The sequence below is a fragment of the Geotrypetes seraphini genome, chromosome 3, assembly GCF_902459505.1.
Source record: "Geotrypetes seraphini chromosome 3, aGeoSer1.1, whole genome shotgun sequence".
NCBI lineage: Eukaryota > Metazoa > Chordata > Amphibia > Gymnophiona > Dermophiidae > Geotrypetes > Geotrypetes seraphini.
In genome coordinates this window covers 345,207,363-345,221,515 of record NC_047086.1, presented here as the reverse complement: position 1 = coordinate 345,221,515, position 14,153 = coordinate 345,207,363, and the positions used below count along the sequence as shown (strand labels likewise).

Here is a 14,153-nt window from a genome sequence, read left to right as displayed (position 1 = left end):
AGCAACTTCTTCTCTGAAGCCAATCCTCTTACTCAGGAGCTTGGAAGTGGACAATTTCTCTTTTGTCTCCGTTTGCCTTTTCTCCTCATCAATCAGTCATTGTCATATAACACCACATATGTTATATATATTGAAGGTAATTTTATAAAACACCAGCTAACGTGTGGTAGACATGTGCAAGAGATATGTCTATTTTATAAGGGTAACTGATATATATATATATATATGTCTGCCTTTATAAAAACTCCCACCTAGAGGAATCTCCTGGACAAAGCTATACCTGCTTTTAGGCATGCTAATAACTTTGCCATTTTATTTTATACACAATTATTTTACATTACAAAATGCACTCATAAGATCAAACTTTGATACCAGGAACACCTCCAAACATTTACTTATGCATATACAGGGTACATCAGTTTATACATCTAAACACCAGGCAATTTTATACATGCCCTTTGCTGTGGGTATAATGCTGAATTACCTTATAAATTCAGTCCCATTAAATTGCTTTCTTTCTAATTAAAACAAAACAAATCCTGAGGAAGAACAGAGTAAGATAATGCTCATTAAAATATCAGCAGTTCTCAGAAAACCATTTAGAAAATCATGCCTGAGCTCTCAACCAGTCCTATATACAGCACACATAGGTCTCTTCTCCATTCATTATAGTTTTATTGTCTGATCTGATCAGAGGTGGCTCTATTATAAGTCAGCAAATTTTTGGAGGTGGCAGTCAGTGCCTGAAAAATGTCCCTGCAGTGGCTACTTCTCTCTGCTTGCACTGGGTAAGGCTACTCTCTTTCCGATAAGCATAATGCCATTTTTTTTTTTGGGGGGGGGAGGGTATTACATATGCTTGAGGAGCTCCCATTCTGAATGTGGCAAAGAGGAAGCCAAAATAAAAATCTGCATTAGGGCTTTGAGTTATTGCCCATGCTCAAGACCTGTCATATGCCACCATCTCTAAAAAAGAAAGTCTGCATTGGAGGGAGCAAAACATAGCCTTGAGTGCTGATTTTTTTTTTTTTTTTTTAATTGCTGCCAAGATGCTGTGAAAATATGGCAGTGATGTGGAGAAAGGGGGAGGGAGGGAAGAGATGCAGAACATAGGGATGAAGGAAAACAGAAAGAAAAGGGTGATCCAAAAAGCATGTGAAAGGGAAGAAAGAGGAAAGACAGGGTATGCATTATGTTAAAGCCCTGTTTAAGGTCTGAACTGTAACCTTGTCAGATGTCCTCTGCTGCACCTAAAATGTGGAAGAATTAAACTGTTATTGCTGATTTAATCTGCCTGAGAAAGCCTGCTCTGTGTTTTGTGGGGGAATTGTGTTCAGCAGCTTCCCTGATGTTGTCCTGGTGACCCTGCCTTCTGGCACAGTGTCCTGGGTGTGATAGTATATGCACAACCTGATACTTCCAGGAAAGAACACATCACTTCCTTTATCGTGTTTTGCACTTTGGTCTTGCATCATTCCACTTACATATTTTTTGCTTCCTCATCTCAATTTGTTTTATTAAAAAAAAAAATAATAATAAATCAGATCACTAAATTTACTCTAAAGCTTATAAGGGCATTGCAGATGTTAATTAACTACGCTGCAAGATTGATTACCGGGGTTTCAAGAATGACTCATATAACCCCAGTATTGAAACAATTGCATTGGTTACCTATGCAGCAGAGTACAGTTTAAGATTCTTTCAATCATACAGCAAATTTTATATCACGTTTCTCCAATGGTACTAAAGGGCTTTTTTGAAATTTATAACCCCAGAAAATGTTTGAGATCTGAAAATAGTATGAAACTGATTTGGAGGGTAAGATATTAGTCTCTTATGTTACGATTGAGGCAACAATGCTGCCTATGGCTGGCGCCAAGTTCCGGAATGCGCTGCCTGGTATTCTGCGATTCTAAGATGGGAGACTGAACTTAAAAAAAATGTTGAAAATGCAATTATTTGTCAATGCCTTGCTGTGCTAATGCTATTCTCTGTTAATGCTTTCCTGTCCTGTAAATGATTTTATGGGATTTTATGTTTCCATCTTGTAGGATGAATTTAAATGAAGATTTTAATAATGATACCGTTAGTTAATGTCTTTTGTGTTTGCCTTGTTGAAACATGTTTAGCATTTCCTAAATATGTATGCATGTAATTTTGAAAACTGCATAGTTTTTATGTGGTATATAAATTTTTAAATAAAATAAATCAGATAGGAAAATGTAGCAATCTCATGGCTTGCTAGCACTCATTTAATATTTGAAGTATACTTCTGATAATACTGTACATGTGTACAAATATAAAACAGGCCAAACATCAGTGTCTAAGCAGAAGTGGACAGTAACACTTTGTACTATAGAAAAGAAGGGTCAAAGCAACTAATTGCTGCATTCAAGGATTTTATCTAGAACCTATTCAACCAGTCACCAGTACAAAATAGTTTTACCTTGTTAAGATCCTCCTTTTCCTGTTTAAGCATTTTGACCTGTTTTTCCAAAGATTTGATCTGCCTGGAAACTTCCTCAACTTCTCGCTTTGTAGAGCTGGCCTCTCCAAGTTGTTGTTCTAGCTGCCCAGATTCTAGAAAATGAAAGTATATTACATACAAATAAGAAAACACGGTAAAAGATATACAATGATGCTAACCCCTCATTACCTTTCTCCACTACATCTAAAACATTCAGAACCAGTGCTGGCACCATAGACATGCTCAGTTCATGCATGAGAACGGAGCAAGCCAGGACGCTGCTGCTGACTACCATGGTTTTCTGTCTGGGGTTGGTGGGCTGCAGATGTTTTCAGCTGGTGGGGCTTAGGGATCCTCACCAGCTAAGGTATTTAATTTTTTTTTATATATAAGTAATGTAAACCGACACTACAAAGTCTTAATTTATTTGTATAGGAAATTACACTATAGCAAAACATCCAAGATTTAAGAAACAGTTAAACATATTTGTTTTGACAGGGTTACTTGTCTAATGTTTGACTCAGCAAATTTTATACAAATCTGGCCCATCTTTTTATGTAAACTGATATAGGTCCCCTTGTACTAAGTTGTGGGAGTGAGTACCATGCGGCAAATGATCCTATGCTCATTCAATCCCTATGGGAGTTGCAGCATTTCATGCATTGGCCCATGCTATCAGGCTTAGTAAAAGCTGGGGATAATGTTTTATGCTTCTGCATTATTTATGTTTTTAATGTAACCTGCCTAGTAGACAGGTGGGAAATAATAAAATCTAGTGTTGATGATTTATAATCATTAATGCTTGCACTTACATGTGTAGAAAATCTAGAGCTGTACCAAATAGCATATTTTACAGTGCAAGGCTTTCATTACAAGTTTTATCCTGATCTGACACACAAATAGTTTACATGTTAGATTTGCCATAGTTACAGTGCAAGATTTTACAATACAGATTTTCCTTACGCGACACATACTGGTTCTGGTACCAATATACATTTCTTTGTAGTCCATTGGTCAAGGGCAGGGGTTCAGGTTAAGAAGTATGTTTTTATTGCTTTTCTAAAGCTGAGCTGTCCTTCAAAGTATCCGATCTCCAGGGGTAGTCAATTCCAGTGGCTCGATATAAAGTGGGAGAAGGACCATCGGTTGGCAGTTTGCAGTTGAAAGTCAAGACCAGGGGGCGTTTTGAGGCATGTTTCGTCCTGGGAGCAGAGGGACCGGTTCAGCACATATGGAGGAAGCTTAGCCTTCATATAGCCCAGCGCCATGTTATGCAAGGATTTGAACGCTAGCATCAGGCCCTTGAAGACACATTTGGCTATGTGTAGCCAGTGAGCTGACGCTAAAGGCTGGAAGACAGGGTCACGGGCACTGAAATTTTTTAAAAGCCTGATCACCGCATTTTGACCACACTGGAGATGTCACACATTCTTTGCTGTGAGACCGTTGAATAAAGCATTGCAGTAATCCATGCGGGAGAGTACCAAGGAATAGCGTAGTTGAGCAAAGTCAGACTCTGAAAAGTAGTTCCTTATTTTTCAGAGTTGTCGCAGGTAGTAAAACAAGGAAGATACCACTTGAGAAATATGGTCGAAAAGCAAAAGGTTGCAATCAAGAATTCCTAGGCTGAGCACTTGGTCTTTCGCAATTATAGTAGTCAAGTCCCAGTGCAGCGAGGGACGGGCAAGGTTGCAGCGTTCTTTGCGTATCCAAAGGAGTTCTGTCTTGGAGGTGTTCAGTTGTAATTTGTTGATGGACATCCAGTTTTTTATTTCCAAGAGGCAGTTTAAGAGTTTTGCAATCTGGGTGTCACAGGCTTCTCCTAGTGGTAAGTACAGTTGTATGTCAACCGCGAAGGAGTGAATCTGTATTTGATATTTGAGGGCTATGTCTAAGACAGGTCTAACATAGAAATTGAATAATAGCAGGGATAGCAGAGCCCTCTACAGAACACCATACTTGATTGGTTTCAGTTTTGATTGCACATCATTGAGCAAAACACTATGGGATCTGTTATTCAGGAAAGAGAAGAACCATCGTAGCGCAATGTCTTGGATTCCAGTTTCAGAGAACCGCTCAATGAGGAGAGCATAGTCAATAGTGTTGATCATTTCCCTTGTCCATGAGTTTCCAGCGGTCATCGATGATGTTGAGAAGGATAGTTTCAGTACTGTGGAATTCCTGAATCCTTTCCCCCTTTAGTGCTCTTATGTCGTGCCATAGCTTTCTAAACCATCTTTGTGCTGATAACCCCCTGATCTACTTCCCTGCACCAGAAATTTTTACCAGGAGTCCAGGGCTTAATCTCAGCCTGCTTATTTAACGTTATACCTGGATGTCCTACTACTATCTGAAACTTTGACATGGCTAAGCTAGGGCATTTTATCTTTGCCACAAACTAAATTCCTACCTTCCTCTTTGGGAGAAAGAAAGAAAGACACACATACAGAAAGAGAGAAATAAATGCCTAAGTCTACACATCTATTCTAGCACCCGTTAATGTAACGGGCTAAAAAACTAGTCTATATATAACTGTCTTCTTCCCAGACCCTTCATCTCATAACTCTCAGGCCCATTTTTGACTTCTCTCTGTACATAATCAGTACTGCTAAGTACTGTTATTTCCTTCTTTATATAATAACAAAAATTCAAACCTTTTTTTTTTCTTTTTAAACACTACCAAAACCCTTATTTATACTCTCATCACCTCCTATTTAGATTACTGTAGCTTGCTCCTCACAGGTTTCTCACTGAACCAACTCTCTCTCCTTTAATCTAACAAAATCTCACCTGCACTACTTATATTTCATCAGTGTCACTACACTCATATAACCCCTCTTTCTCAAGACAATTCACTGGATCTCTTTTTCTGCATACAGTTGAAAATTCTCTTACTCACTTTCAAATGAATTCCGCAACTCCTTTTCTTTCCCTACACTACTCCTCAGAAATTCTGCTCATCAATTCAGTTATTCTTATATGTACCCCTCTCCTCCATTACCAACTCCAGACTCCATTTGTTCCACCTTGCTGCTGTTATACACCTGGAACAAACTTCCTGAATCAGTGTTATGTTCCCTCTCTGGCCTTATTCAAATTGAACCTAAAAGTTCACCATTTTTCTTTTAAATATTAAACTCTTTTTCCTGTTCATAGCTATATGGTGTAGTGTTTAGAACTACAGCCTCAGCAGCCTGAAGTTGTGGATTCAAACCCCACACTGCTCCCTGTGACCCTTTCACTTAATCCTCTACTGCCCCAGGTAAATTAGATAGATTATGAGCCTATTGGGACAGATAGAGAAAATCCTTGAAATACCCTTTGTAAACCAGTTCGAGAGTGGTTTATGGTTTGTTTATTTATGATCCACCTTTTACAAAGCGAAGAACAACAACACACACATAATAATACTTCACAAACAGTTCAGACATCTTACAAAAAAAATCTAAATAAAATACCAGCCTGACAAAAATAGCAACACCGATCACTTCTCCTATACCAAAAATCAATCTCAAGCAATCTAATACAACTTGGGTTTTCAACACCAAACATCTCATACTGTGTATTTCATACAACAAAACAGATGTCTTTTCAACAATTTCTTAAAGGTATCCAAATTTGTTTGATGTTTAAAGTAAAACGGGAGCCTATTCCACTCTTCTGGACCACAACATGAAAATGCCTTCACTCTCACAGCCTGCAGGCTCAGCTCTTTTCATGATGGAATCGCCAAGTCATGTTGTGTTGCTGAGCGCAGCTTTTGCAAACCAATGTAAGGAAATACTCTGTCCATCAGATATTGCGGGGTACACCCTTGTATATTCAGATAAACCATTAGTAGTAGTTTATATACTTAATTCTGAACTCGATTTTCTGCCAATAAAGCTTGATATAATAATCTGTTACATGTTCATTTTTTGGGAGCCGGAATAACACCCTGATAACGGAGTTTTGTATAACTACAAAAAGGCAGCATATAAGTTCCACTCCCTTTCCTTTACTAATTGTCCGGTGTCAGGTCAAAAGTGCGCCGGGACAAAGGCGCGCCCAGACAATTGAACGCAGCGCGCGCCGCCGCACCACTCTAAATTACTGTTTTTAGTGCTCCGACGGGGGTGTGTGTGGGGGAACCCCCCACTTTACTTAATAGACATCGCGCCGTTTTGTGGGGACGTTGTGGGGGGGTTTGGGGGGTTGTAACCCCCCACATTTTACTGAAAACTTCACTTTTTTTTAGGGAAAAAGTTCAGTTTACAGTAAAATGTGGAGGGTTACAACCCCCCAAACCCCCCATAACGCCGGCGCGATGTCTATTAAGTAAATTGGGGGGGTTCCCCAACAAAACCCCCTGTCGGAGCCCCTAAAAACTGTAATTTAGAGCGGAGCGGCGGCGCATGCTGTGCTCAATTGTCAGGCTCGTGCTTTTGTCTTTCGCGCCGTTGTCTATGAACCAATTGTCCTGTTTGTGGCTTCATAACACATATCTTATGTGCTTGTGTATGTTTAATAGTGCTAAAGAAATGATAAGTAGTGTAGGGTCATGTTGGTTCCTCTTCAGGTGCTGGGACTAGAGCCATCCACCATATACCACCTCTGTGCTATACTGCGTTGTGCCACAGGAGCCCCTATTTATTTCCCAGGAAAGACTGAAGACCATCACCAGCTCCTACTCATTTCACCACAACAGGAAATTCTGTTTAGCAGGTTATAGATCCCTATGAGTACATCGCCGACTGCATTCTTTTACACCTTTGTCTTCTTGTTCTATAGTACTATGGATTCCCAATCCCATTACCCTTACCCTTGTTATAAGGGAGTCCTTGTGACCCAATGATCTCTTTCCTTTTCTGACCTTTTTATATTTGTACCTATCAGTTTATTTGCGTAAGTACAAACAAATGCATACAGATGGACTCAGCCTCAAGAACAGGCACATTCTCTTTTTTTGAAAAACACACCTAAAAAGCGAGATGGGGGAGTGAAAATTAAAGCATCAAAAGCCTATGTTTTACGAGCAAAAAAAGTATCATACAAGCCCAAAGCCTGGGACATTCATTTTAAAAATATCTTGAAAATATCACTGCCCAAGGTATTTAAGCATTTGCCAGCTTAAATTTCTTCTCTTTTCGCTAAGACATGTCACCCTACATGTATGCTCGTATTCAAACAACATTCCTTTCAGAATGAACAGCTATTAACTTATTTCTCAGACATTTTGTTTTAAAAACTATGGAATGCAAACTGCAGACTAGAGCCGAAGACCAGATGCTATGAACTGCCTGTCTCATGTATACTACTCCAACGCTCACAGTAAAAGAAGGTTTATATGCAGTCACATGGAGCCAAAATAAATCTTCTATCCATGAGTGAACAACTTTGTCCCATGGAGCCATTTTTAGCCTTTGCTCTCCTCTACATATTTGGCAGCATTTAGAATTCCTCAAAGTTTTCTCTAGTAACTTCAAGAAGAAAAAAATAACTCTGGCTCTCATGAACTGGAACACATGCTGAGGTTGTCATTTGCTAGAGAGTTGAAGATGATGCAAAAAAGAGAAAAAAAAAAAAAAAAAAGAGAGAGATAAAAGTCCCTGCAAAGAGAGGACCAAATCTGACACATCTTTACATCTATTCCCTGGCATAGACCTAGTAAGCCTCTGTGGAAATCCAGGTTTAAAACTTGATGCAAAAGGGAGTCCCTAAAGAGAGAAGTATTAGTATATGATCTGATATATTTGATACTGACATCTGCAATTTTGAGATTCTTTGAAGCATATTCCTTGATATTCAAAAGTAATTTAATCAGGAGCCAGTTCCAAGAGGATTAGCAAGCAAAGTAAAATTCCTGTTGACTAATTTATACATACTCCCTGGGTCAGACATTCAGATTTTTACAAAAAAAATACAGCACCCTTACTCAAAATAAATCTAGACTCTCTACATGACTTTTTTCCTAACTACAACAGGATCTGGCAAAAAAAACAAAACACTTAAGCCCCCTCTAACCAGAGCTCAATTGTATTCAGGCTAAAAATTTGACATAGTCTTATTTCTACAAAGATATGCCAAGTATAAATTTAAGGGGCATGGATGTTATATAACAAAATTATTTTCTTATACAGAAAACCTACAGGCAAGTAAAATTCACAATTCATTAATGTAGGAGTTTGTTTTACTCATTTACACAACATGCTCTTTACTAGGGCTGCTCAAATAATTTGAGCTGAGGTCCAAAAACTTCAGGTGTCTGAAATCTGGGGTACACTGTTACAGAGTACTATTGCTTCCAAACTGAAAACTTTTAAGGAGAAAGGAGTTGCGCAGGGATCAGCTTTATGAGCCTTACTTTTTAATTCATACATTACACCAATCCATAAACTATCATCTTGTTTGGTATTACAATATAAAATTTATACAGATGACTTTCAGTTCTTCTTTTCTGTGGATACTACCATTGAATATATGTTGAAACGTTTAGTATATTCCATCAAATTAATTCAGCAATGGATGATTGCAAATAGGGGCTCCTTTTACTAAGGTGCGTGAGGGCCTTAACGCGTGGAATAGTGCCGTGTGCGCTAGCTTCTTGAGCAGGTGGTAGTTTTTCAGCTAACGTGCACTATAGCGTGCGCTAATCCGGTGCGTGCGCTAAAAACACTAGCGCACCTTCGTAAAAGGAGCCCTTAATGTAGGAAAAACTCAAGTCTTGTTTTTTGTCTAATTTAAGTTTAACTGTTGCCCACCTAGGCTCTTACTGGATCATTGCTCCATACTGATTCTACTGTGACTTCATTAGTTAGGTGTCAAGATGCTTCCTCATTGTTACTGAGAAGTCATTTGATTAGTTTTCTTTAAACTATGGTTACACAGCATGATTCTATATTTACTATTTTCAGACAATTTCTGCATGATTGCATAGGGTTTTGAATACTTTGTTATTCATCAGTATGCCTTCCTATATTGTGCAATCATTGGAGATTGTTCAAAATTCTGAAGCATGTTTAATAGTATGTACTTCAAAATTTGATCATACATCTCCTGTAATGAGATATCTTCACTTGTTACCAAGTGATATGAAGATCCAGTTTAAGGTACTGAGTTTAGTTTTTAAAGCCATCAATAATGAAGTTCCTTCTGTTTTATTCTTCATGTTGAGGCTGTACAAGTCAAAAATTAAATGATGCAGTATATCAAATAAACTAACTAACTCAATGTCTCAGATTTTGCGCAGTTAGCTTGCTTGGCCTGCATTCATCCATGTTTCAGGTTACTGTGTCAAAATTATGAAGCTTACAACCTTTAGACTTATATAAAATTGAATCTCTCAAACTAAAGTGCCCTGATGAAACGGTCGCTTGACCGTGAAACGATGGCCACCGACAGCAGAGAAAAGCACAGTTCTGTTTAAGTCACACTAACCAAAGAAAACTGACCTTACCTGACTGAGCGGGATATTATACAGATAAGCATTATTTCATAATTTTTGCTTGGGTTACCAGACTAAGCACAGGATATATACCAACTGTTATTGAATGATAACATCGGAAGGTTTTTTTTAAGAGCCAATGATAGAAGTTAATAGAGGAGCTAGAATGACATGCAGCTCTCAATGGTTACCCAAAGGTTAGTGCTTGCTTCCTACAACTTCTGAGGCCTTTTCTTCCGATATTGAATGCGATAGGAATTGGAATACCAATTGGATTATTATTTCTTTACTAGAGTTTGGATTTATGAATTGAATGCGTGGAATATAAATTTTTTAAAATAAAAAACTTAAATTGGGAATTCCACCCAATATTAACCCCCCCCCCAAAAAAAAAAAAAATCATAATTAATTTTGGCATGGTTTTCTGCTTCCCCTTAGGGCAGGAAATGTGCTTCACTCTGGGATGAAGCAAAGATCCTACACAGAAGCAGTACGATTATCTGAGGTTGAGCAGGTACTTCACCTCAGAAGACTCATGGCTCAAGTGGGCTTATAGTAGCTACTGCTACCTTCACCCCAATGCTATCTACTTCAGGGCACTTCTGGCTAGTAAGCAGAAGGCCTTCAACCACTTTTCAAGCCACTGAACCCTCAGCTACCATTTGGGAAATTGCAGCATCTGACACCTAGTGGAGCACTGCTAGGTGTCAGTCTGACAAACAAGGTAATCCCTTGTTTGTCAGACTAGAGCAAAACTGTCCCTATTGTACAATATTTGGAAAATTTAACCTAGTACTACACCTTGAAAAATTTGCCTGTTAAAGGATTTATACTGCAGTTTACAGTTTATTAAAACTTGACATACCACCAAATCAACATGGATTATGGCAGTTTACATTAAAATACAGCAAAATGAGTTAGAGGAAAAGAACTCCAAAATATTGTACAGGACATACCTAAATCAATCACTCAATCATTCTACAGAGATAAAAGAAAAAAAAAAAAGGAAGTAAAAATGTGTATCCTCAGGTACACTAATATACCTTCCTTCTCCTTCTACCCCTGACATGAATTGTCATATTAAAGAAATGTGTTTTATGTTTATTATTATTTATATACCGCACTTCGCTTTAAGATCAGTGCGGTTTGCAAAAACATAGTGAGAAAGGAATGCCGATATTATAAGAACAGAAAAGAAAAAGAAACAAAACACAAATTTATTAGTTACGTATATGGTAAGTCCCATCCACACTCAACCTATGTGTAGGACCATCTGTCAAATCACTGTACTATGCTAAAGATGTGCACATATTTACAGAATAGCACTTAGGCAGAACTTTAGCACTTATGAACATATATCACAATTCTAATTATACATGTACAGTGCTCCCCTGGTCATTCGCGGTCCCAGTCATTCGTGGTATTTTCCGACCGTGAATGACTGGGCAGGAGAGGGCAATCAGAGAGGCAGGAGAGAGCAGCTGGAGCGCTGGCGAGTGAAGAAAATCACTCGCGGTATACTCTGACCGCCTCTTCCTGCACTAAAGTCAGGCCTCACCAATTGGGAGCTACGTGTCAAAGCAGCTCCTGATTGGTGAGGCCCAACTTTAGTGCAGGAAGAGGCGGTCGGAGCATACCGCAAGTGATTGCCGGCGCTCCGGCTGCTCTCTCCTGCCACCCTCTCCTGTCTCCCCTGTTGAAAACCATATTCGCGGTTTTTCAAGATTCGTGGGAGTTCCTGGAATGGAACTCCCGCGAATATTGGGGGAGTACTGTAATATCGGAACGTAAAACTTAGCACCCACTTTATAGAATTATCTGCATATTTGCATGATTATTCACAAGGACAGATAAAATACATGCATATAAAATAATGGTTACTACAGTCACAGCAAGTTACAAAAACTTTAGTCTCGGGGCAATAATACTTTGAATTCTTTAAGGGTCATTTCTGCACAATTTATTTCTAGTAGCTTTGGTATCCTCCTGCCTTCACAAAAGAAAAAAAAAATGCACATACCTAATCAAGTTAACCCCCTCAGCACTAGAGGTTTTTTAAGGTGGGTCAGCAAGATGCATGTTCTGATGCTCATAGGAATTCTATGAGTGTTGGAGCATTTATCGCGCTGGACCGCACTAAAAACCTCTAGCGCAGCTTGATAAAAGGGACCGTAAATGTCAGTTTAAAATTATTTTTACTGTGACATATTACTCCACTGTCTTTTGGCAAAATGTAAGTAGACTTGCCCTATAAAAGAGATGGATTCTTACTGATAGCCTATATTCCAAGCTACTTATATAACTGCAGTAACTTTTTTATTCTGATCAGAACCCTAAAAAGCATTATCTAAAAAGAAACAGTAGATGAACTATAGCAGCTAAAATTTACAGTATTTAATGGAAGGAAAGGAAGGGGAAAAACTCATGACTGAGCACAATATTTTTATGTCTTTATGTATGCACCTTGGAAACCTCTGAGATTTTTGGCAGTATAATTTTTTAAAAAATAAATAATATAAAATACTGCAAAAAGCAACACTACATCTTCTCAGAAGGAAGCTCTCAATGGCACAATTCAAGTGCTAAAACATTTGCAGCAATTTGGGAGACTGAGATTGTGCTTTTCATTCCCTGGCACAGGAGTGATTTTCATTATTATCATGGTATGCATATCCCATTTGAAGACTTTCCCGCTAAAATATGGAATCCTGTGACCCATCACTGAATTATAGGTGGCCTCAAATACCATGCAAAATATACGTAGAAATGTAACTAACCAAAGTTTAATGATTTTAAATACTGTATTTCAGAGAAGCCACTCTTAGCATTTGTTTCCATCGTTTTTAGTTAACTTTTTACTTATTTATCATAGGTGGTCTATTGAACTCTGACATTATGTTATGTTAGTTGTGGTCTTATATCCCGCAAAATCCTCCAAAGTGAATTTTGAGGCAGGTTAGAACAATAATGTAACATGAACTTTAATAGCAGCAATCAATGTAAAAGTAACTGTAATCACTCAATGTAACAATAGTATTGAGACCTGCTAGGGATAGTACGAACATTGACATATAAACATTGACTACCCTTGCTCTAAAACATAAAGCCCGAAATTGCACCCTCTTACCTGTTATTTGCTTTCTTAACTTGTCAATATCTTCCTTCAAACTTTTTATTTCTGTATCTTTGCTAGCTGTGAGAGGGCCATCTACAGTTGAGTACTGGAGAGCTTGGACCGTCTGTGTAGATTCTAGAAAAAGAAAAGATAGAGAAAAGGTTTAATGCAAGGTGCTATCTTCATACGATCATCAGAATACTGGCCTAAGCTACAGATAATATCTGATAAAACAAAGTTATTCGCCTGTAGCTGATTTTCTCAGAGGACAGCAGAACATATGCTCTCACATCTGGATGATATATCATCAACAGAGCCTCGATGCAGATGCTGCCCAGAGTTGCTTTAAACCTTCTACTTTCCGGAAGCTTTTGACAGGCTTGACTGCGCACGCATAGATGCTTTCCTGCCTGCCCAACTCATGCACGACTCGCAGTTAGATTAAAAAAAAAAGCATAAAGAATGCAACTCATACGGGAGATGATAGGGAATGTGAGAACATACGTCTTGCTGTCTGCAAAGAACACCTACAGGTGAGGTAACTTTGCTTTCTCCGAGGACAAGCAGGAAAGTTTGATTTCATATCTGGGAATCCCTAGCTACCAGGCTGACTGCAATAGACAAGGCCAACATGAACCAATAACACCAATAACAAACTTTTCTGTTGTGAAGGTGCAGCCTGAACTAGAAAAGAATGGGCCTAGGAGGGTAGAGTTGGATTCTAGACTCCAAATTCTGCAGCAATGTCTGGCCAAATCTGCTATTGCATCAGATATTCTGCTCAAGACACTAGTGCGATATGAATGTGTGGACTGAAGACCACATCACAGCTCTGCAAATCTCCTCAATGGAGTCTGACCTCAAGTATACAACTGACTCCGACATTATGAGCCATGACAGCACTCCAAAGTCAGCCTAGCCTTGGCATAAGCAAAGGAGATGCAGTTTACTAGCCAAGTAGATAAACTGCATTTGTTGTTGGTTGCTCCCCATCTTGTTTGGATCAAATGAAACCAAAAGCTGGATGGATTGTGGTTTTTGGTCCACTCTAGTTAGAAGGCTAAGGCTCGCTTGTAGTCCAAGATGTGCAGTGCACTCACAATAGAATGGGCATGAGCTTTCAGGAAAAATGCTGGAAGGAGTACTGA

At 38.7% G+C, this 14,153-nt stretch overlaps 1 protein-coding gene across 2 annotated transcripts in view; it reads right to left on the bottom strand.

The window, feature by feature from the left end:
* The window catches only part of CDC42BPA (CDC42 binding protein kinase alpha), a 488,866-nt gene that overhangs the window by 213,018 nt on the left and 261,695 nt on the right, over positions 1–14,153 (bottom strand). For both annotated transcript variants that reach the window (XM_033938547.1, XM_033938546.1), the window contains exons 11-12: positions 13,018–13,140; positions 2,447–2,580 (exon numbers count right to left, since the gene is read on the bottom strand). In XM_033938547.1, the coding sequence (XP_033794438.1) occupies positions 2,447–2,580; positions 13,018–13,140 (257 nt within the window). The remainder of the gene's footprint in view (positions 1–2,446; positions 2,581–13,017; positions 13,141–14,153) is intronic.